Below are 23,530 nucleotides of genomic sequence, written 5' to 3'. Positions count from 1 at the left end.
AGTATTGTTAGTTGGACATCTATGAATCAAGACAAACGCAAGTGCTAAGGTGTCTAATTTTATAGTGAGAGACAAGGACCTTCCTCTTCCATGGCAGCTCCTATTGTATACATCCTATCATAATTTAAGTTGCCTCTTGGATGCTGTTCAGTTCGTAAGCCATGTTAGACTCTTTGAGACCCCTTGGACTGTAGGACACCAGACGTCCCTGTCCTTTACCAGCTCCTGGAGTTTGTGCAAATTCTTGTCCCAGCTCCTTAAAATTGTAATGCATGAGGACATCATTTTAGAGTCTAGATATTATTTAAAAGAGAAGTTTAAAAAATATTACCACAAAATAATTACCATTATTGTTGGTGCTAAGAACATTTTTGTTATTGGTTTTTATTGTTTTATTGTTTTGCTTGATATGGGCATTATCTTAAAAGTGGTTAAATCCTAGACACTGTAGCAAGATTTTCTAGGTTAAAAACCTTATTCCATTATCCAAAGTTTTCTTGTCTTTGGCAAATTAATTTTTATGTAATTCAGTTTCCTCATCTATAAGATGGAATAGTCCCTACCTTGTAGGATTTTAATGAAGATTAAATGAGTAGGATGCAGTGCTTAGAATGGTATCTGACACTGAATAAGCACCATGTTAGCTTAATTAGCTATAATTATTAATCTCATCATCATCATTAGATTGTTTTAGGTTGGCTCAGATGGTAAAGAATCTGGCTGCAGTGTGGGAGACCTGAGTTTGATCCCTGGGTCAGGAAGATCCCCTGGAGAAAGAAATGGCAATTCACTCTAGTATTCTTGCCTGGAGAATTCCATGGACAGAGGAGCCTGGTGGGCTACAGACCATAGAGTCACAAAGAGTCAGACACAACTGAGCAACTAACACTTTTACACTTTCACTTTTCATCAACAGACCCTTAACTTAGAGCTTCCAGGTTACTAAGATCACAGATGTCTCAGTTCATTAGCCTCAGATTCAACTCCTAGTGTTAAGCTGACCTTGGACAAATTAATAAACCTTATCAAGCTAAGCCATGATTTTATAATCTTTGAAATGAAGGTAATGTTGTTCACCTCATTGTGAGATCATAAATGTAAAGTGTTTAACATTATGCCTAGTACATAGTATTCTATAAATAGCTATTATTACTTTTTGCATCATAGTATACAAAATTGGAAGGAGTTCTTGGGATCATTTAGTCATGTAGTCTTAATTTGTAGAGAAGAGGGCAGAGAAGGCAATGGCACCCCACTCCAGTACTCTTGCCTGGAAAATCCCATGGCTGGAGGAGCCTGGTAGGCTGCAGTCCATGGGGTCGCTAAGGGGCGGACACGACTTCACTTTCACTTTCACTTTTCACTTTCATGCATTGGAGAAGGACATGGCACCCCACTCCAGTGTTCTTGCCTGGAGAATCCCAGGGACGGGGGAGCCTGGTGGGCTGCGGTCTATGAGGTTGCACAGAGTTGGACATGACTGAAGCGACTTAGCAGCAGCAGTAGTGAAGAGGAAGATGAGTGAAAGGTAACTGGAAGTGAGGAGGCAACATTAATTAACATTGAACAGATCCACACAGAGTTGGACAAAATAGATTTTCACGGTGCTTCCATTTTTGGACATGATCTTTAGTTGCATCTGTTGATTATTGAAAATATTAGGTTTGGAGATTCACAAATGTGATTGTAATGTGTAGCACATGAAGCAGAAGCAGCCTTAGGCTAACTCTATAAATGTTTGCATCTTCTGGTTTTGCCAGCTCTCTGTGCCAAAGCTTAACTAAAGTATTTAAATAAGGCATATTCGGTGGGCATCTATGTTTGCGTGTCCTCGTTCATTTATACCTGAAAAGGTTCTTTAGCATGGAATTGTGTGAAGCTAATAAATGGGTGTATTAAAAATCATTGAACCCACACTGTTATGAAGATTAAATATAGCTGATTGCTCTTTGTTTATATAGGGCCTCCTATAAAGGATGCACGGTTGAGTCATACAGGCCTTTGTCTCTGCCCAGCCCTGGACAAGTGTGACTAGATGGTGAACTCTGTGTGTGCTTGGCTGCCATTGCCCCCTATCCAATGTGCCAGGTTGCCTGCTTCTTATTTCATAGCCTTGAATACCTCTGGCAGTGGCTTAGAATTTTGCTTTTTATGTCTGGGTTTGCTTAGTAATGCTTCCATTCTCTGTCTCATAAAATAAATTCTTCACATATATAGGTTCTTTGACGTTTCCTTCCCCAGTTTTTCCTGCACACTCTTTGTGGTGGGAAAAGCTACTTGTTGTTCAGAGTAGGAATTGAAAATGAACTCCTGTTCATTGTTCAAAATCAGTTCCCATACTTATCACAAATCAGACACCTCCCAGTGGTGCCCCACAGCAATTGCTGGTTCATCCTTCCCTCTTCATACTATGTAAATGATGTGAGAATTAAACAACCTTGTGTATTTGCTTTAAAAATCCATATTACTGTATTAATCTTTAGTATGCTGCCATACCGAGTGAAATACTAATGTCAGCATGACCAGAATATTCTATTCCTATAGGCAGATCTACAGGAGAGGTTAAATTATACTCCCAGTGTGAGTTGATTAATTTGTAGTGAGAAATATATTTACCAAGGAACTGGGCACCTACATTCACTGGCCAGTACATACGGTGTAATTTATCACCATTTTCCCATTAACTTTGAAGGAAATAACCACTAGGGAGCACAGAATGGGGCTCCCTTTGCTTCAGAGCAGCCTGCAAATGCAGGAAGACCCTGGGACTGGCAAGAGGATCTGAGAATGTGTCCACAACAAAAGAGTAATCACAAAACCTGGGAATTCAGGGAAAAGAGTATATTTAGTTGAAATTTTTCAGTATAACAGTTGGAACCTTATCTTTTGTAGGAAACAGTGTTCTGGGAATGTAAGAAAAAATTTTTGAGAATATTATTTAATAGATTAACTAGCAAATTAAAAAAATAATTTGTCTTATGTTTCCTGACAAATTGGAGATCCTACATTATTCTACCAGTGGAAGGAGAAAAAAAGTTAATATTCATTGACTTCCTATAATCTTCATCCTTTCATCTCTCTTTCTGTATTTATCTTCAATTTCATGAAACTAGTGTGATCAGATGGGATCTCTTTCCTTTGGAAATACTAGTTGAAAAATGAATTCAGTTCCGTTCAGTTCAGTTGCTCAGTTGTGTCCAACTCTGCAGTCCCACAGACTGCAGCACGCCAGGCTTCCCTGTCCATCACCAATTCCCGGAGCTTGAGTCCTAGTCGCCTCAGACCCACTTTTCATTTAGAATTTGAATTTAAGAGATTAGAGGCACCCTGAAATGTTTCTGTCCACCAAGACCTGCTCAATATAGGGCTGAAAGTGAAAGTCGCTGAGTCCTGTCTGACTCTTTACAACCCCATGGACGTTATAGTCCTTGGAATTCTCTAGGCCAGAATACTGGAGCGGGTAGCCTTTCCCTTCTCCAGGGGAATCTTCCCAACCCAGAGACTGAATTCAGGTCTCTCACATCGCAGCCGAACATTACCAGCTGAGCCACAAAGGAAACAAATATAGGGCTGAGAAGCTAACTAATGATGAAGAGTATATGTGTCCATGTCATTCTCACCCACACTCTTTGGTTTTAGAAATCTAACAGTGATTTGGAGGAGAAGAGAAGTCATTGATGTGTGGCTGTTCTGCCGTCTCTCAGAGTCATGGCTAAAAGCTATACACTGCAGGGATAAAACATGAAAAACTTAACCTTTCTCTCTAGATATAGGTATAGATACATGTGCACATATACATACATAGTTTTTGACCATGCTTCCTTATTATAATAGCTGACTAAGCATCCTCTACATACTCATGAATCCCAGCTCCCCAAAATGTGACTTCTTCTGTCTAGAATTCCCAAATGCCTGATCAGTGGGTGTTTCTCTACAGATGTTCTACAGATGATCTTTATTAGTGAATCTGTCAGAAAGATTAGAAGGCTAGTAAGGAGAGGGCAGGAATTGTGACTTCATCTTGAATATCCAGAACCTAGCAAATAGTGACCACCTAGCTTAATAAATGCTTATTGAATGAATAAAAGGATGAATGAAATGATTTATGACTCTTTCTACAGTTTGCATATTTACAGATATGCTCATGTATTCACGCTTACAAACTTAAGGATCTCCCAGGAAAGAATACTGAAGTGTACCGGGGTCCAGCCCCGGTGGATCCAGGGAATTCGCAGCAGGAACGGCGTTGGCGAGGAAAAACTTATTTATTTAGAGATATAAGATTAGATTAGGAAGAAATAGTGTAGTAGGAAAATTTAAGCGGAGAAAAAGAGGCTGAATAACTTGGCTTACGGGGAAAACCAATAAAACTCCAGACAAGGAATTTGCACCATCTATGATAGGCCACCGGTGTCCGTTTGAATATCAGAGAGTGCCCCGCCTTGGGCTCTCTCTCTTACGGATCTTAGAAGCCGGGACAAATAAGTAAACATGGTGAGCCTCCCTGCTCTAGATGGGAATTTAGCCGGAAAAAGAAAAGAACGACATGGGGAAGCCCAGAATCGGTGCAAGACTCCAAAAACTATTTTTCAAAATCAGCTTATATACCCCAAGATGTACCTAAAGAAATAGAGTTATGCAGGGGCAGCAGTCCTGACCCTCATTGAGACAAGGCTTTCTTTTTGCATACCCTCCCATATACAAAAGGTCTCAGGTGGTTTACATTATCTTCTGGCCAAGAGGCTTGTTAACATTTTTATGGCTCTCTTCCTGGATAATTGTCTATCAACCAGAAAACTCCTTTTCCCTAGAAGTGTTTTTTCTTTACTCTGCATCACCCTCAAGGTACTAAATAAAGTTACATTCCTGTAGAACAAAGCTGCAGTGGGTTATAATAAAGAAAGTACCTAACTCCCTAACATTAGAAAGATCTAATGTTGCTAATACCAGGTCTACTACCTGTTATTCTATATACCAACTATATCTAAAAATAGAGGACATGAAAATTTGGCAGCAAGTATTGGCTCAACAAATGAAACCTTTAATCAGTCCTATTCTGATGATTTTGACTCCTTAAATGTAGGAAGCCCCTATATTCCTAGGATGTTTTAAGCTTCCTGTGCCTCCCGCAGTCAGGAGGCCTCAAACAACCACATGCACAGCTGTACGAGTCCTGCAGGCAGGCTAAAAAGCCATCAGAGGGGTTTTTGGATTGAAACACTCGTATTATGCCCAGGAGATTTATTATCTAAAAGCTCTAATTTTTCCAGAAAAAGGTGGTGGGGGGACAGTCCCCTGTTAATGACAGAAGGGTAGGTGGAAAGCATAACACAGTAAAGCAGGCAGATTCTGGTTTTGGGGGGGTGGATGCTCAGGAATTTCCAGGGGGAATCCCTGAAGCTGATCACGTCCTTGCGTTTTGTCAGGCTTCCTTCTGCATGACCTTGTCACGGGTGGGATTCCTCATGCTGGCTCCCAGCAGAAGTGGGCTGCCATTTCCTTCTGCAGGGACCCTTCTCAACCCAGGGACTGAATCCCCATCTCCTGCATTGCAGGCTGTCTGTTGCATCACAGGCAGAATCTCTACCAACTGCCACCAGGGAAGCCCTATACAGACTGGACAGTTACTCTCTAACCCTCCAAATTTCCCTTACCCTTAAAACTGCATGCAAGAGGGACATTTTTCCCTCTCAAGGTTTATGTTTGTTATAACCTTATTTCACTTATGTTAAAATGTACTTTTAAGCTGGAAGGAGAGAAGGCAGTCTGAGATATGCGTTGACCCACATGAAAAGCTATTGATCACCGAAGTGAAGAAAGCTTTGATTAGCGCATTTTGGCAGTCTGTCTTTTTGAATTTAGGATTTTGAATTATCTTAAATCAATTTCCTTCATGCCTGTTGCCAGATCCTCCCACTGAACAAATATATTTTTGTTAGCTGGGCTTTGTTATCATTGATATCCTGATGTTGATTTAGATGTGGTCCTTCTGTGAGCTCTCTTAATATAGATGGCAGAGTGATGGTGACAAGGAAGCCTCTAGTCATGTGGCTATAATAAAGAAGACACATGGCTATAATCACATTTAAGAATCTGCTATTTCTCTATTATGACTGGAAAATCAATGGCAGTTCAGAAAATAAAGCATAGACTATGCCATTTAAATCCTAGAATCCAATCATTCGTGTTTTGTTGTTTTTTTTCCCCCATCCTCAAACTAGTGAAGAAAATCAGTCTTCTCCATGAGATATTTTAAAAATATAACTTAATTAAGCTGTAATTTTAAAGCAGCATTTACCATGTTCATGATAGCAATTACTTGGAACACTTTTTTGTTTTGTTTCTAATTTTGAAATGTGTGGTAGAGTTTTCTATCCTCAGTCAACTTTTCTCATTATAAGAATTGTTCCTGTGCTTTGTTTAGCCAAATACTACTTTAGAAAAAGTTAAGTTGACTTGTTATTTTAGAGTAGAACAGTTTCAAATACGGCTTATTCATCTGCAGCCTCTAAAATTCAAATTATATAATGTGCTTCCTTTATACTTCCTTTTCTTGGTGTTTATATCTAAGCTGATTGAAGTCAGTGATACAAGTATTTAATGAGAAACCATCAGTTTAGTTCAGTTCAGTCGCTCAGTCATGTCTGACTATTTGCAACCCCATGAATTGCAGCACGCCAGGCCTCCTGTCCATCACCAACTCCCGGAGTTCACTCAAACTCATGTCCATCGAGTCGGTGATGCCATCCAGCCATCTCATCCTCTGTTGTCTCCTTTTCCTCCTGTCCCCAATCCCTCCCAGCATCAGAGTCTTTTCCAATGAGTCAACTCTTCGCATGAGGTGGCCAAAGTATTGTAGTTTCAGCTTTAGCATCAGTCCTTCCAAAGAACACCCAGGGTTGATCTCCTTCAGAATGGACTGGTTGGATCTCCTTGCAGTCCAAGGGACTCTCAAGAGTCTTCTCCAACACCACAGTTCAAAAGCATCAATTCTTCGGCACTCAGCTTTCTTCACAGTCCAACTCTCATATCCATACATGATTACTGGAAAAACCATAGCCTTGACTAGATGGGCCTTAGTCAGCAAAGTAATGTCTCTGCTTTTGAATATGCTATCTAGGTTGGTCATAACTTTCCTTCCAAGGAGTAAGTGCCTTTTCATTTCATGGCTGCAGTCACCCTCTACAGTGATTTTGGAGCCCCCCAAAATGAAGTCTGACACTGTTTTCACTGTTTCCCCATCTATTTCCCATGAAGTGATGGGACCAGATGCCATGATCTTAGTTTTCTGAATGTTGAGCTTTAAGCCAGCTTTTTCACTCTCCTCTTTCACTTTCATTAAGAGGCTTTTTAGTTCCTCTTCACTTTCTGCCATAAGGGTGGTGTCATCTGCATATCTGAGGTTTTTGATATTTCTCCCAGCAATCTTGATTCCAGCTTGTGATTCTTCCAGTCCAGCATTTTGCATGATGTACTCTGCATAGAAGTTAAATAAGCAGGGTGACAATATACAGCCTTGAGGTATTCCTTTTCCTATTTGGAACCAGTCTGTTGTTCCATGTCCAGTTCTAACTGTTGCTTCCTGACCTGCATACAGGTTTCTCAAGAGGCAGATCAGGTGGTCTGGTATTCCCATCTCTTTCAGAATTTTCCACAGTCTATTGTGATCCACACAGTCAAAGGCTTTGGCATAGTCAATAAAGCAGAAATAGATGTTTTTCTGGAACTCTCTTGCTTTTTTGATGATCCAGCATATGTCCGCAATTTGATCTCTGGTTCCTCTGTCTTTTCTGAAATCAGCTTGAACATCTGGAAATTCACGATTCACGTATTGCTGAAGCCTAATTTGGAGAATTTTAAGCCTTACTTTACTGGCGTGTGAGATGAGTGCAATTGTGTGGTAGTTTGAGCATTCTTTGGCATTGCCTTTCTTTGGAATTGGAATGAAAACTGGTCCTGTGGCCACTGCTGAGTTTTCCAAATTTGCTGGCATATTGAGTGCAGCACTTTCACAGCATCATCTTTCAGGATTTGAAATAGCTCAACTGGAATTCCATCGCCTCCACTACCTTTGTTCATAGTGATGCTTTCTAAGGCCCACTTGACTTCACATTCCAGGATGTCTGGCTCTAGGTGAGTGATCACACCATTGTGATTATCCGGGTCATGAAGATCATTTTTGTACAGTTCTTCTATGTATTCTTGCCACCTCTTCTTAATGTCTTCTTCTTCTGTTAGGTCCATATCGTTTCTGTCCTTTATCGAGCCCATCTTTGCATGAAATGTTCCCTTGGTATCTCTAATTTTCTTGAAGAGATCTCTAGTCTTCCCCATTCTATTATTTTCCTCTATTTCGTTGCATTGATCACTGAAGAAGGCTTTCTTATCTCTTCTTGCTATTCTTTGGAACTCTGAATTCCAGATGCTTATATCTTTCCCTTTTTTATATCTTTGCTTTTCACTTGTCTTCTTTTCACAGCTATTTGTAAGGCCTCCCCAGACAGCCATTTTGCTTTATTGCATTTCTTTTCCATGGGGATGGTCTTGATCCCTGACTCCTGTACATTGTCATGAACCTCTGTCCATAGTTCATCAGGCACTCTATCTATCAGATCTAGGCCCTTAAATCTATTTGTAACTTCCACTGTATAATCATAAGGGATTTGATTTAGGTCATACCTGAATGCTCTAGTGGTTTTCCCTACTTTCTTCAATTTAAGTCTGAATTTGGCAATAAGGAGTTCATGGTCTGAGCCACACTCAGCTCCCAGTCTTGTTTTTGCTGATTGTATAGAGCTTCTCCATCTTTGGCTGCAAAGAATATAATCAATCTGATTTCAGTATTGACCATCTGGTGATGTCCATGTGTAGAGTCTTCTCTTGTGTTGTTAGAAGAGGGTGTTTGCTATGACCAGTGTGCTCTCTTGGCAAAACTCTATTAGCCTTTGCCCTGCTTTATTCCATATTCCAAGGCCAAATTTGCCTGTTACTCGAGGTGTTTCTTGACTTCCTACTTTTGCATTCCAGTCCCCTATAATGAAAAGACATCTTTTTTTGGTGTTAGTTCTAAAAGGTCTTACAGGTCTTCATAGAACCGTTCAACTTCAGCTTCTTCAGCGTTACTGGTTGGGGCCTAGACTTGGATTACTGTGACATTGAATGGTTTGCCTTGGAAATGAACAGAGATCATTCTGTTGATTTTGAAATTGCATCCAAGTTCTGCATTTTGGACTCTTTTGTTGACCATGATGGCTACTTCATTTCTTCTGAGGTATTCCTGCCCACAGTAGTAGACATAATGGTCATCTGAGTTACATTCACCCATTCCAGTCCAGTTTAGTTCACTGATTCCTAGAATGTCAGCGTTCACTCTTGTCATTTCCTATTTGACCTCTTCTAATTTGCCTTGATTCATGGACCTAACATTCCAGATTCCTATGCAATATTGCTCTTTACAGCATCGCACCTTGCTTCTATCACCAGTCACATCCACAACTGCGTATTATTTTTGCTTTGGCTCCATCCGTTCATTCTTTCTGGAGTTATTTCTCCACTTATCTCCAGTAGCATATTGGGCAACCTACTGACCTGGGGAGTTCCTCTTTCAGTATACTATCATTTTGCCTTTTCATACTCTTCATGGGGTTCTCAAGGCAAGAATACCAAAATGGTTTGCCATTCCCTTCTCCAGTGGACCACATTCTGTCAGACCTCTCCACCATGACCCACCCGTCTTGGGTGGCCCCACATGACATGGCTTAGTTTTATTGAGTTAGACAAGGCTGCGGTCCTAGTGTGATTAGATTGACTAGTTTTCTGTGATTATGGTTTCAGTGTGTCTGCCCTCTGATGCCCTTTCGCAACACCTACCTGGGTTTCTCTTACCTTGGACGTGGGGTATCTCTTCACAGCTGCTCCAGCAAAGCACAGCTGCTGCTCCTTACCTTGGATGATGGGTATCTCCTCACAGCCGCCCCTCCTGACCTTGAATGTGGAGTAAGCTCCTCTTGGCCCTCTTGTGCATAGGAACTTACAAATATAGTTGCATCTGATCCTAGAATCAAGACATCCAAACTGTTACAAGAAGATTTATATAGATTAAGTTATAAGTTATGTGGACTAACTACACAGTTGCAAATCTATGAAACCATACAAAAATAGTTTTTCAAGGAAAAAGACTATTTTGGTAAATTGTAGCAAGTTTATGAGTCAGGACACCCAGCTTCTGGTCTGAACTCTGCCATTAATTGGCTGTGTGACTTTGGGTGAGCCATATAAGTTTCTTGATACTTGTTTTTTTCTGCTCTGAAATTAAGAAGTTGGACTCCACCAATGAGCTCACATTTAATATCTATCAAATATAGGTAGTAATTTAGGTCATGAAATAGATCAGAGTGGTGTGTGCGTGTTCAGTCGCATCCAACTCTTTGCAACCGCATGGACTATAGCCTGTCAGGGTCCTCTTTACATTAAATTTCCCAGGTAAGAATACTGGAGTGAGTTGCCACTTCCTTCTCCCGTGACTTGTCAATTGTTATCTGTCTTATCATTTGTTTTCACAACATGCCAGAAACCAGATTTGTTCCCTCCAAAGCTAATTGACAGTACCTTTTATGTTTACTCTATTAACTTGCATAAAAGTTTGTATAAAAGCAAACTAATCATCCCAATTTGAATGATTAGTTAGTATATACTTAACATTTGGAAAACTAAGGGGAGTTGTTTGTTCACTTCTTTATGCAAGCTGTCATTTTCATAATCTAGATGCAGTGTTAATTCTTAGGCAATGGCTGATGTGTGTTTTGATATTTCATTTCTCCATGATGGACATTGCAAAAAATTCTCTCAAGATTTATAGATTTGGAAAGAGGACTAGATTTTTCTGTGTGGTTCAGAAGAACATAGTGAAGACCAAAATAATTGAAGAAAAAAATTTAGCAGTTAGATGTCTTTCAAATTGGGATGGTTTCTTAGGGAGGCAGAAGGTCCTGTCTTTTAGGTCATTCCTGCTAAGATTTAGGTTGCATGATGTCTTCCAATATACTCTTAAATTCTTGAATTGGGACATTAAGTCCCCACCCCACCACCACCTTCCTATTCTGCCTTTTTAAGAAAAGTAGAAGAAAAACAGTATGTTAATAAGTTAAGTGGGCCTTAGGTAGCATTACTACAAAGAAAGCTAGTGGAGGTGATGGACTTCCAGCTGAGCTATTGAAAATCCTGAAAGATGATGCTGTTAAAGTGCTGCACTCAATATGCCAGCAAATTTGGAAAACTCAGCAACGGCCACAGGACTGGAAAACTTCAGTTTTCATTCTAATCCCAAATAAAGGTAATGCCAAAGAATGTTCAAACTGCCACACAGTTATGCTAACTTTACATGCTAACAAGGTCATACTCAAAAACCCTTCAAGCCAGCTTCAATATTACGTATACTGAGAACTCCCAGACCTCAAGCTGGATATAGAAAAGGCAGAGGAACCAGAGATCAAATTGTCAACATCTGCTGGATCATAGAAAAAGCAAGGGAAATGCAGAAAAAGACCTGCTTCATTGACTGCACTAAAGCCTTCGACTGCATGGATCACAGCAAACTGTGGAAAATTCTTAAAGAGATGGAATACCAGACCACCTTACCTGTGTCCTGAGAAACCTGTTTGAAGGTCAAGAAACAACAATTAGAACCAGACGTGGAACAATGGAGTGGCTCCAAATTAGGAAAGGAGTACGCCAAATTAGGAAAGGAGTATTGTCACCCTGCTTATTTAAATTCTATGCAGAGTACATCATGCATATGCCAGGCTGGATGAAGCACAAGCTGGAATCAAGTTTGCCAGGAGAAATATCAACAACCTCAAATATATAGATAATTCCCCTCTAATGGCAGAAAGAGAGGAGGTGCTAAAGAGCCTCTTGAGGGTGAAAGAGGAGAGTAAAAAGGCTGGCTTAAAGCTCAACATTCAAGAAAACTAAGATCATGTATCTGGTACCATCATTTCATGGCAAATAAATGGGCAGAAAGTGAAAACAGTGACAGATTTTTCATTTTCTTGGCCTCCAAAATCACTGCAGATGGTGATTGCAGCCATGAAATTAAAAGACACTTGCTCTTTGGAAGAAAAGCTATGACAAACCTAGATAGCGTATTTAAAAGCTGAGACATCACTTTGCCAACAAAGGTCATATACTCAAAGCTATGGTTTTTCCAGTATCATGTACAGATGTGAGAGTTATAACAATGAAGGCCAAGCACCAAAAACTGATATTGTTGAACTGTGGTGCTGGTGAAGACTCTTTTGAGCGTCCCTTGGATAGGAAGTCAACCAGTCAATTCTAAAGGAAACCAACTCTGAATATTCATTGGAAGGACTGATGCTGAAGCTGAAGCTCCAATAATTTGACTACCTGATGCAAAGAGCCAAATTATTGGAAAAAAACCCTGATGCTGGGAAAGAATGAGGGCAGGAAGAGAAGTGAGTGACGGAGGATGAGATGGTTGGATGGTGTCACTGACTCAATGGATATGAGTTTGAGCAAACTCTGGGAGATGGCGAAGGACAAGGAATATTTTTTTTTTTTTTTAATTTATTCGACTGCACCGAGTAGTTGTGGCATGTGGAACCTAGTTCCCTGACCAGGGATCAAACCCTGGTTCCCTGTAATGGGGGCACAGAGTCTTAGCCACTGGACCATCAGGGAAGTCCCAGGACAAGGAATCTTGATGTGCTGCATTCCTTGGGGTTGCAAAGAGTTGGACATTACTTAGTGATTGAACAACAGCAGTCTTATTTAGCAAGAATAGACCTGTGTCCTGTATATTTTCATGTTGGAATGGTGAGCCTACCGTTTTCATTCAGGGTTAGATGGTAGCATTTTTTATAATAATATCATTTCTACTGTTCAGTCAGGATGCACGTTGTGGTATTGTTTTTCCTTCCTCATCACATTAAAAGATGTTTTTGAACTTACATTTCAACTAACAAGTACTATGTATCAGTCTACTGACATCTCAGTGGATTTTGATTTGTAATCATGGTCGTAGGACAATAAAGACACTGATCAATGGAAACATTGATTGACAATATAAAGAAGTCATCAGTATTCTACTTATAGAGAAATTTGCCTTATATATAGAGGGTTATTGAAATTTGGGATTTATAAAAGATTTATTGCATGCTTATTTGGTTTACTTATATTAGTTTTATTTGCTTACAATAGGTTTTGTTTACTTACAACAGGTTTAGTTTAATTATACATTTTAATAGTGCAGTTATTTCAAAACACTGTCACTGCACAATGATATTTAAATTGACCATGTTTATCAATTTCCTTTCTTTACTTCATAAAAATATTAAATGATACTGAATTCAGTGTTGATTTTCTGAACTCCAGTTTTCTTTTAAGCCTAGCACATCACTATTTACTGTTTTCAAGAGTATATTCCTCTACTGCATTTGGGCAAAAGAGTAATCACCATTTTTTGGACTGTGACTCTTGCTTTACAGGAGCCTTGCAACATTCCCATTTCCTCCAGTTGGGTAGCATAAGAAGCAAAACAAGCACCAATTTGAAAACTGAGCACCAGTACCATCTTTGAGAGTCACAGGAGGGTGTATAGTCTGCCTCAATGTAATATAATTTTATCAGGCAGATGTTTTCTTGCTTGTATATTACTGTGTGCACAAGCAGTGAAATGAGCCACAGAAGGCACTTCCAAATCTTTAACCAGGAGTTTACCAACTATTCTTGTTTTATTGGAGAGGATCACAGTGAGAGTGGTAGCTATGGTATTAATGAGTTATTGTGGTGGTTCTTCAGTCACTAAGTTGTGTCCCACTTTTTGAAACCCCAAGAACTGCAGCACACCAGGTTTCCCTGTCCTTCAGTATCTCCGGAATTTGCTCAAACTCATGTCCATTGAATTGGTGATGCCATCCATCTAACCATCTCATCCTCCATTGCCCCTTCTCCTCTTGCCCTCAATCTTTCCCAGCATCAGGGTCTTTTCCAATAAGTAGGCTCTTTGCATCAGGTGGTCAAAGTACTGGAGCTTCAGCTTCAGCATCAGTCTTTCCAGTGAATATTCAGGGTTGATATCCTTTAGGATTGATGGTTTGATCTCCTTGCTATTCAATAATGAGTTAGTGCCCATTACTGGTAAGGTCTTAGGCTGGGTGCTTTGAATGGATTATCTTTAATGACAGTCTTACAAGGTAGCTATTATTATTTTCACCCCTGTTTTACAGCTGAGGGGACTAAAACATAGAAGTTGAATAATTGCTGATCTTACAAATTTTGGAATGGTTGGAGAGATGTCAGAATGTGACCTTAGTCTTTGTTACTTTAAAGACCCAGATGGTGCTAGTGGTAAAGAATCTGCCTGCAAGCATGTGAAGGGAGAGAGAGAGAGAGATTCTCTTCTAATTCATGACTTAATATATATAAAGCTTTTAGAATATTGCTTACAAAATAGCCCTTTATATAGAAGCACTGTATTTATATTAATTACTATTTCCCCTAAGTCGCTTATATGAAGATGTTATTTTTTTCTTCTTTACAGCAGGTAGTAGTGGCTTTAGAGGATCAGAAGCTTGATCATAGAAGCCCGGCATTGACCTTAGGTCTATAATCAAGTTAATGAACTTGAATACAAGAGTGTATATAAAAGAAACAGGCAGCTCTGGTGCCCTCCCCTAATTGCTCCCTTCCTGCTCCTACACACACATGCTATTTCTCAGCTAAATATTTTAGTTGTATAGAATAAGCAGTTCCCAAGTGAATAGCTGATTTTATTCTGATAAACTCTCTTATCATTTTGTAATATAGATTTCCGTTTTCTTTTAGTAATCCTAAAACCACAGAGATGTAAAATGAATTAAACTTATAGCTGACTTCAGTTTGCCTATCCTTGGAAACCTTTAAAAACATGAACTCATTTGTATCTGCTTCAACTGTGTTTTTAGTTTTAATTTAGATTGGATTAAATAGTCTATTATTTATTTGAGGAGAATCTCAGAATTTAGCATGGCATTTCCATTTGCAGAGTCACATTTACGAATGTGGATCTCTTCCTGTCTCTTGTCTCTGGGTCTCATTTTTTCCCTCATGGACATCTCCCTAGCTCCTCCCAGGAGGACCTGCTGGGGCACCCACACTGGTTAGCTCTGCCTGAAAGCTCCATACTGCTGAGTGTTATCCCCTGGGCTTTGAGACAGTATTTCTGGCCAGTCAGCATCTGGATGAAGTGAGTTGTTGTAGAAAAGAGAGTGGGGAGCTAAGCGATGCTCACATCCCAGGTCACATGTGAGCCCTTGGGACAGCCTCCATGTGTGGATTCTTGACTTTATACAGAAAAGAATTCAAGAGTGAGCCATAGTAAAGAGAAAGAAGGTCTGCTCAGGGAGGAAACATACTCTATAGACAGAACGTGGGCCATCTCAGACTGAAAAGGAGGAACGAGAGGCCCCAGGATATGGGATTGTCAGTTTTTATAGGGGTGGGTAACTTCACAGACTAAGTGGGCTTCCCAGGTGGAGCTTGTGGCTCCACTGGTGAAGAATCCGCCTGCAATGAAGGAGACCTGGGTTTGATCCCTGGGTTGGGAGGATCCCCTGGAGAAGGGAAAGGCTACCCACTCCCGTATTCTGGCCTGGAGAATTCCATGGACTGTATAGTCCATGGAGTTGCAAACAGTCAGACATGACTGAGCTAGCATGCAATGCAATTTCATAGGCTAATGAGTAGGAAGAGAATTCCATTGTTTTGGGAAAGAGTGGGACTTTCCAGAAATTGGGCCACCACCCACTTTTGATGTTTTCTGGTCATCCTTGGAATCTTTAGGATTCCCAGGTGACTCAGTGGGTAAAGAACCTGCCTGTGCCAGGAAGATCCCCTGAAGGAGGGCATGGCAACCCACTCCAGTATTCTTGCATGGATAATCCCATGGACAGAGGAGCCTGGCAAGCTGTGGTCCATAGTGTCGGAAAGAGTCAGACAGGACTGACGCGACTGAGCATGCATGTTAGAACCATCCACTGGGGCCCTGGAGTGTGTTTCAGTGAGCTTATACTAAGGCTCAAGGTCAAGTAGAAGTTGAATCGGCCATTGGACCTAGTTGGCTCTAATCAGTTTATGCTGTGTCCTCTGGATATGTTATCCTTTTAAATGTTGTACTCTGCCCCCTTCCTGTTTCATGGTCACTCTCTGTATGAAAATCAGTTTAATTAGGCATGTTTACTCCACAAGCTGGAAGGAGGTGTGACTCTCCTATTAGGACCCTTTCTTTTTTCCTGAGAAGACCCCTGCCTGAATAGTCCACTCTTACCCAAGTGATGGCTCGTAGCAATTTAACCCGAAAAATTTGAAATCAACAGTGTAGCTCCCTAGGGGTCACCTGCAGAAAAGAATTTCTCCCTTCCTTGAATAAGTGGATCCCTTCCAGCAGCAATTGATTTATCCATTAACAGTACCATTTGCACTTGTGTCTAGTTTTTAGGGTGACCCTCTCAACATTTCAGTAGATTCACCTTGGTATATAATCTTTTTTTCTGGCTGCACTCTACAGAGTGAGAATGAAGTAGCTTTCTCCCCACCACACAGATACCTGCTTAGTCTTTTTTTAGGGACAAGGAATAGGCCTAGAGGATATTTCTCTAAGCCTGTGGACCATTGGATTGAATGTTTATCTCTTCACTTGATCTTAGCCAAAAGGCAGAAAAGCAATGAATATGCATCTCTTAATTGCCAACCTCTACCTTAAAGTTTATTTAGGCCTCTAGAGCCATCAGTTCAGTTCAGTTCAGTTGCTCAGTCATGCCCGACTCTTTGCGACCCCATGAATCACAGAACGCCAGGCCTCTCTGTCCATCACCAACTCCCGGAGTTCACTCAAACTCATGTCCATCGAGTCGGCGATGCCATCCAGCCATCTCTTCCTCTGTCGTCCCTTTCTCCTGCTGCCCCAGTCCCTCCCAGCATCAGGGTCTTTTCCAATGAGTCAGCTCTTTGCACAGTGAAGGCAGTGGCACGCCACTCCAGTACTCTTGCCTGGAAAATCCCATGGACAGAGGAGCCTGGTAGGCTGCAGTCCATGGGGTCACTAAAGAGTCAGACACAACTGAGTGACTTCACTTTCACTTTTCACTTTCACGCACTGGAGAAGGAAATGGCAACCCACTCCAGTGTTCTTACCTGGAGAACCCCAGGGACCGGGGAGCCTGGTGGGCTGCCGTCTATGGGGTCGCACAGAGTTGGACACGACTGAAGCGACTTAGCAGCAGCAGCAGCAGCAGCAGCAACTCTTCTCATGAGGTGGCCAAAGTATTGGAGTTTCAGCTTTAGCGTCAGTCCTTCCAATGGACACCCAGGACTAATTTCCTTTAGAATGGACTGGGTGGATCTCCTTGCAGTCCAAGGGACTCTCAAGAGTGTTCTCCAACACCACAGTTCAAAAGCATCAATTCTTCGGCACCATACATCTTGACAATTCACCAGTATCATAATAAAAAATGTTTAATCTTCTCCCATGCTGTTGTTGTATTTCAAGCTTTTTTTGCCTAGGCATAAAGACTAAGCTGTGCAACTGTGTCATATACATATCATAGATGGTAGCCTCTTTAAAAGATCCAGCCACACAGTATATTTCCTTACACACCCACATTTCCTAAGTACAAAAAGGAGGGTTTAAATAACTACAACATTGAGGGAATTGTATTATCTTTTGATCTGCCTGTAAAATGATGAGAGGGAGTGAAATGAAAGTCGCTCAGTCATGTCTGACTCTTTGTGACCCCATGGGCTATACAGTCCATGGAATTCTCTAGGCCATAATACTGGAGTAGGTAACAGTTCCCTTCACCAGGGGATCTTCCCAACCCAGGGATTGAACCCAGGTCTCCTGCATTGCAGGCGGATTCTTTACCAGCTGAGTCACAAGGGAAGCCCAAGAATACTGGAGTTGGTAGCTGTTTCCTTCTCCAGGGGATCTTCCTGACCCAAGAATCCATCCAGGGTCTCCTGCTTTGCAGGCAATTATTTACTGACTGAGCTGTCAGGGAAGCTCTAAAATTATGAGAAGTGTATCTTATTTTTCCTCATATCTTGGGGTAAATGCTAGGAGGCACAGACTTTCATTGAAATAATTGACTATTTAAATGAGCTTAGTTTTGATGAACAGATGATAATTAATCATTTCGTAAATAAAATATTGACCGAATTGTGTCATGCTAAGTTGAATCATTGGTCATATGAACTCTTCTGCCTTATCAAAACCTTGGTAGCCCTGTGTATGCTCTGCTGTGTAAAGTTCCATTATGGTTTTCCTAGTTCTCTGTACCATGGGTAGATATCCACCCCAGGAACGTGGGCCCGTCTCATGTAGTTAATGACCTCCCTGTGTTTCCCGCTCCGGGAGTCCCTTTGTGCAAATATGTTCCAGCCCATCGTGGTGGGTCTGTATTCACCACTACCTGCAACTGCTCAGTGGTTTCCGTCCGTATCGCATGTGTGTGCTCAGTCAGGTCCTGCTCTTTGGGACTCTAGACTGTATACGGTCAGGCTCCCCTGACCGTGGAATTTTCCAGGCAAGAAAACTGGAGTGGGTTGCCATTTCCTCCTCCAGGGAATCTTCCCGATCCAGGGATCAAACTTTCATCTGCATATCCTGCATTGCAGGTAAATACCTTACTTTTGAGCCATCAGGGAAACCCTTCCATACATAATTAATCCCCAAATCCGTTGATTCTCTCCATTGTCTCTTCATGTTTCCCTTCATCATCTCATTGATACAGATCTTATCTCTGGATCTCATTCCTATTTTTCTGGTCTCTGTCCTCATCTGCTCTCTCAGATTGTAAAACTGCATTTGCCTGTTTTCTCTGCACAAGTCTTGACCCCTCCAGCTTGTTTTACATAATGTGGCCAAAATAAAAATCTGTGAAGTCATCTCCTCCTGAGGCCACAGTCCAAATCTCTTGCCCAGTGTCCCAGGCCCTGACGCCTCTCTTGCCTACAGCCCTCACTCACTGTGACCTTCAGGTGATTGCATTTCCGTGGGCTCAGTGCCCTCCTCCAAATTCTGGAGCCTCCTGGTGTTCATGCTGCCTTGGGTGCCCTGCCCACCTTCATCTTCCAGGTGAACACATCTTGGCTTTTCAAAGGCCATCAGCATTGACAGCTTTTCCCCCAGCCTCACCCTAAATGAGTTAATCACTTCCTCCTCCTTTTTTGCCTTCATTCTTAGTCATATGTCTGTGATGGCATGTAATCTCCATATTTTAAGTATGTATTTACAATGTGTATCCTGGTTAGACTGTGAACTCCCTGGGGCCAGGGTGTTCTTAGTCACCTTCACATTTCCAGACTCTGGTAGAGAATTTTTACCAGTGTGTGCCTAATAAATATTTGCTGAATTGGTTCAGTTGTCTCATAAATGTTCTCTGTATCACAGAATGACATCTACTTGCCAATGCAGGAAACTTGGGTTAGATCCCTGGGGTCAGGAAGATCCCCTGGAGGTGGGCATGGAACCTACTCCAGTATTCTTGCCTGGAGAGTCCAATGGACAGAGGAGCCTGACGGGCTTGTATCCCTGGGGTTGCAAAGAGTCGGACACAACTGAGTGACTGAGCTTGCATGCACAGACTATCTCTAGTCTGTTATTGTCTATTTAACTCAATTAAGAGAACAGAGTTCATTAGGTCAAAGTCATTAGTTTCATTCCCCTCTGGAGCTGTTAGCTTTATTCTTCAGCTGTCAGAAACCAACTAGCCTAGTAAATACCACTGGTTTCAAGGGACTTGGAGAGTGAGAATGATTCAGGTCGGGCAAATTCATCTCAACTCTTAGACAAACTGAATCAAATATATTCCTTATTGATTCTAGAAACATAATTTCACACTTGGGTCTTGTTCACAGCACCTGTCTGGGGGCACTGAGGGGTCTGACTTGAAAATCTCAACTTCACTGAGGGAACTGGTACCACCTGGCCAGGGTGGTTTTGCAGTGAGAGCTCTGATTACCCCTCCACAGATCTTTGTGACTGCCGGCCTCTGAGCTTCCTGTATACCCACGTGTGTCTCCGTGTCTGTCTTCCAGGTGAGACCATGCGCATCGCTTCTTCGGAGTTTGCGGATGACCCCTGCTCGTCGGTGAAGCGCGGCACCATGGTGCGGGCGGCACGGGCTCTGCTATCTGCTGTGACCCGCTTGCTCATCCTGGCAGACATGGCGGACGTCATGAGGCTTTTGTCTCATCTGAAAATTGTACGTATGTAGAACTTATCAAAATACGGTTTATGTGGGTGGTGGTGTTGACCGTGGGTAGCACCGTGCTGACCTGGACTGACAATGTGTCACCGTATACAGGGTTACTTGGTTACTCACCCAAGTGGTATGCCCTTTATTTTTCTAATACTCAATTTATACTCAATAATATATTTTTCAAAGATACAGATTATTCACTTGAATTGTCTTCTCTCAAAACATGGAGTTTAAATCTCCCCTTATTTCCTGGAGTACAAAACTGTGCATCTTTCAGGCTGCAGAGGCCTCATGTGGGGTGCCCACCTTGGTCTTGTCTTGAGATTCAGACCAGTGCTGGTCCCTGTAGTAGTTCAGGCCAGGCTAGCCCTTCTAGGGGTTCCCTGGTGGCACAGTGGTAAAGAACCTGCCTGCCAGTGTGGAAGACACAGGAGACTGGTGTTTGATCCCTGGGTCAGGAAGTTCCCCTGGGGGAGGAAAAGGCAATCCACTCCAGTATCCTTGCCTGGACGATTCCGTGGGCAGAGGAGCCTGGCGGGCTACAGTCTGTGGGGCTGCAGAGTTGGACATGCCTGAGTGATGGGACACGCGGAGCTCTTCTAGGCAGCTGGCCACTTGACCACCTCTGCCCACCTTAATATAGATCCTGCTACATTCTATTTTGTTAACTGCTGTATCGTTGCCCTTTTACAGAATTATGTACTTTGAACCTCCCTTAGTCTGGCAATAAGAAGAAGCCACTGTTTACTAAAGTCAATCTTGCGGCATCAGTCTTCATCTCACACACCTGGACTGGGTCTCTGGGTGCACGTGTGCCCCACCAACCCCATCATGTCCCTTGCTTGTCAGGATTCCTTGGTTCCAGTTAAGCCTCCTGTTTCTTAATGGAAGTGGACACATGCCCTGGTCACAGATTTTTCAGGGCCATGTGCAGCCCTCGCAGCCCATGACTTCTAGACTTGGCTCTCTTTCCTGGTTGCTGACTGGTGTCTCGTCCCTCCTGGATGATTCTACTCTTTGATGACTGAACAGTTACTTAGGAGCATGGCTTCTGCCTAAAGGATCTCTATCCCATGCCTGCTGTGGCTTTCTTTCTGGACTGTTGGCAACAACCCTACACTAGCCTCAGGGTCCTCACGTGATGGGATGTGAACCATGGACTTTTGTTTTTGGGGAACCAACCTATTGCTGCCTTAGTTCCTCCAGGTCTTACCATTCTTGGCTTATCACTTTCGCTCAACTTCTTATATTCTTTTCCCATTAAAATGAACAATGAGGGGGCAGGTGAGATAGGAAGTGAAAAACGTCAACCTGCTCTTACCTCACTTTCCATCTCCTATTTGTCCAGTAGGGGAGTTCACTGAGAAATTCCCAAAAGCACAAATGTTCTATGTCAAAAATTCTTAGGCAGAGCCTTACTTGGGCTGGCCCCGAGAAAGGAGCCAAGATTTCCAAGTTTTGTATAAATTCTGCAATATCACGAAAGGCCTCCAATTCCAGCATTCCCAACATGGGCCGCGTGGTCACGAAGCAGGTGCCGCTCGCTCTCCATGGTTCCTGGGCAGGCGCCTGAGGAGCCAGGGGACACAGAGCAGCTGTGGGATTTTCTCCCACAGAGTGTGTGCCTGCTAAGTCGCTTCAAGAGTATCCAACTCTAGACCCTACAGGCCCTATAGACCATCATAGCCCATCAGGCTCCTCTGTCCATGGGAGTCTCCAGGCAAGAATAGTGGAGCGGGTTGCCATGCCCTCCTCCAGGGGATCTTCCCGACCCAGGGATCACACCCACCTCTCTTGTGTCTGCCTCATTAGTCAGTGGGTTCTTTTCTGCTAGCACCGCCTGGGAAGCCCCCAGAGAGTAGGCCTCAGAAACCAGGGAAGGCTCTTGCAAGTTGGATGAGGCGAGCAGTATGCAGAGAGACTACCTGTTTCAGAGGATATTGAGGGGCAGTGTAACATTATGCTCAACCTTTTGGCCGCTGGAGTCAGACAGCCTAGGTGTAATCGTGTTTGGTGTCCACTTGCCAGCCTGTCATAACCCACCACGTAAAACCTTCATAAGCACAGAGAACAGATTGGTGGGTGCCAAGGCAGGGGGTACTTAGAGGAGGGACTGAGTGGAGGCTGGGGTTAGCAGATGTAAGCTTTTATATACAGAATGAATAAACAAGGTCCTACTAGATGGCACAGAGAACTATATTCAATGTCATATGATAAACTATAATGGAAAAAAAATATAAAGAAAGATGTACAACTGAATCCCTTTGCTGTACAACAGTAACAACATTATAAATCAACTGTATTTCAATAAATATGTGTATAAAGTGGAAGTGAAAGTCGCTCAATCATGTCCAACTCTTTGCAACCCCATGAACTATACAGCATAGTCCATGGAATTCTCCAGGCTAGGATATTGGAATGGATAGCCTTTCCCTTCTCCAGGGGATCTTCCCAATGCAGGGACTGAACCCAGGTCTCCCTCATTGCAGGCAGATTCTTTATCAGCTGAGCCACCAGGGAAGCCCAAGAATAGTGGAGTGGGTAGCCTATCCCTTCTCCAGATCTTCCCGACCCAGGAATTGAACCAGGGTCTCCTGCATTGCAGGCGGATTCTTTACCAACTGAGCTATTTAGAAAGCCCATGTGAATATATAATGTAAAAACTAAAACCTCGGGTTTCAGACACCTCATCTGTTGATATGAGGGCTAATGACAGTGCAGCCCTCAAAGCCGCGGGGAGCTCTCAACAGGGAAATTCCCATGATGCATTTATCAGAGTCTTGTGCAAAGTAAGTGTCTGGTCAGTGGCACCTGTCACCGTTGTCAGATTCCACAGCCACTCTCAGGCCACAGTACTGGCTGTTATTCCTGCAGCCCCACCTGAGTTATGTGCACCTTTTAGGCTATAGCTGACTTTGTTCTCAAGCGTGTTGAAGAAAAAGTTTTCTTATCTTTGTCTTACAACCTGCCTAGTCTTCAAAAACCACATTGTAAGAAAAATCTTTCCCCAGAGGGACCGTCTTCTTTTACAAGGAGAACAGGACTGGACCTAAGGAAATTAACTTTACATCTTATATGTTAGCATTCTCTCTGCTGGAATTCCCAGGTGGTTCAGTGGTAAAAACCCTGCCTGCCAGTGCAGGGGATGCAGGAGACATGGGTTTGATTCCTGGCTTGGGAGGATCCCCTGGAGGAGGGTCCACTCGAGTATTCTTTCCTGGAGAATCTCATGGACAGAGGAGCCTGGCAGGCTACAATCCGTGGAGTCGCAA

At 42.4% G+C, this 23,530-nt stretch overlaps 1 protein-coding gene across 1 annotated transcript in view; it reads left to right on the top strand.

The window, feature by feature from the left end:
- Positions 1-23,530, top strand: part of CTNNA2 (catenin alpha 2) — a 1,210,173-nt gene that overhangs the window by 260,487 nt on the left and 926,156 nt on the right. Inside the window, exon 3 of the mRNA XM_052647702.1 lies at positions 20,095-20,261. Within this exon, the coding sequence (XP_052503662.1) occupies positions 20,095-20,261 (167 nt within the window). The remainder of the gene's footprint in view (positions 1-20,094; positions 20,262-23,530) is intronic.

This window comes from Budorcas taxicolor, chromosome 11, assembly GCF_023091745.1.
Source record: "Budorcas taxicolor isolate Tak-1 chromosome 11, Takin1.1, whole genome shotgun sequence".
In the NCBI taxonomy this organism is placed as follows: domain Eukaryota; kingdom Metazoa; phylum Chordata; class Mammalia; order Artiodactyla; family Bovidae; genus Budorcas; species Budorcas taxicolor.
The sequence above is the reverse complement of the archived record's forward strand: the minus strand, read 5'-3'. Positions and strand labels throughout refer to the sequence as shown.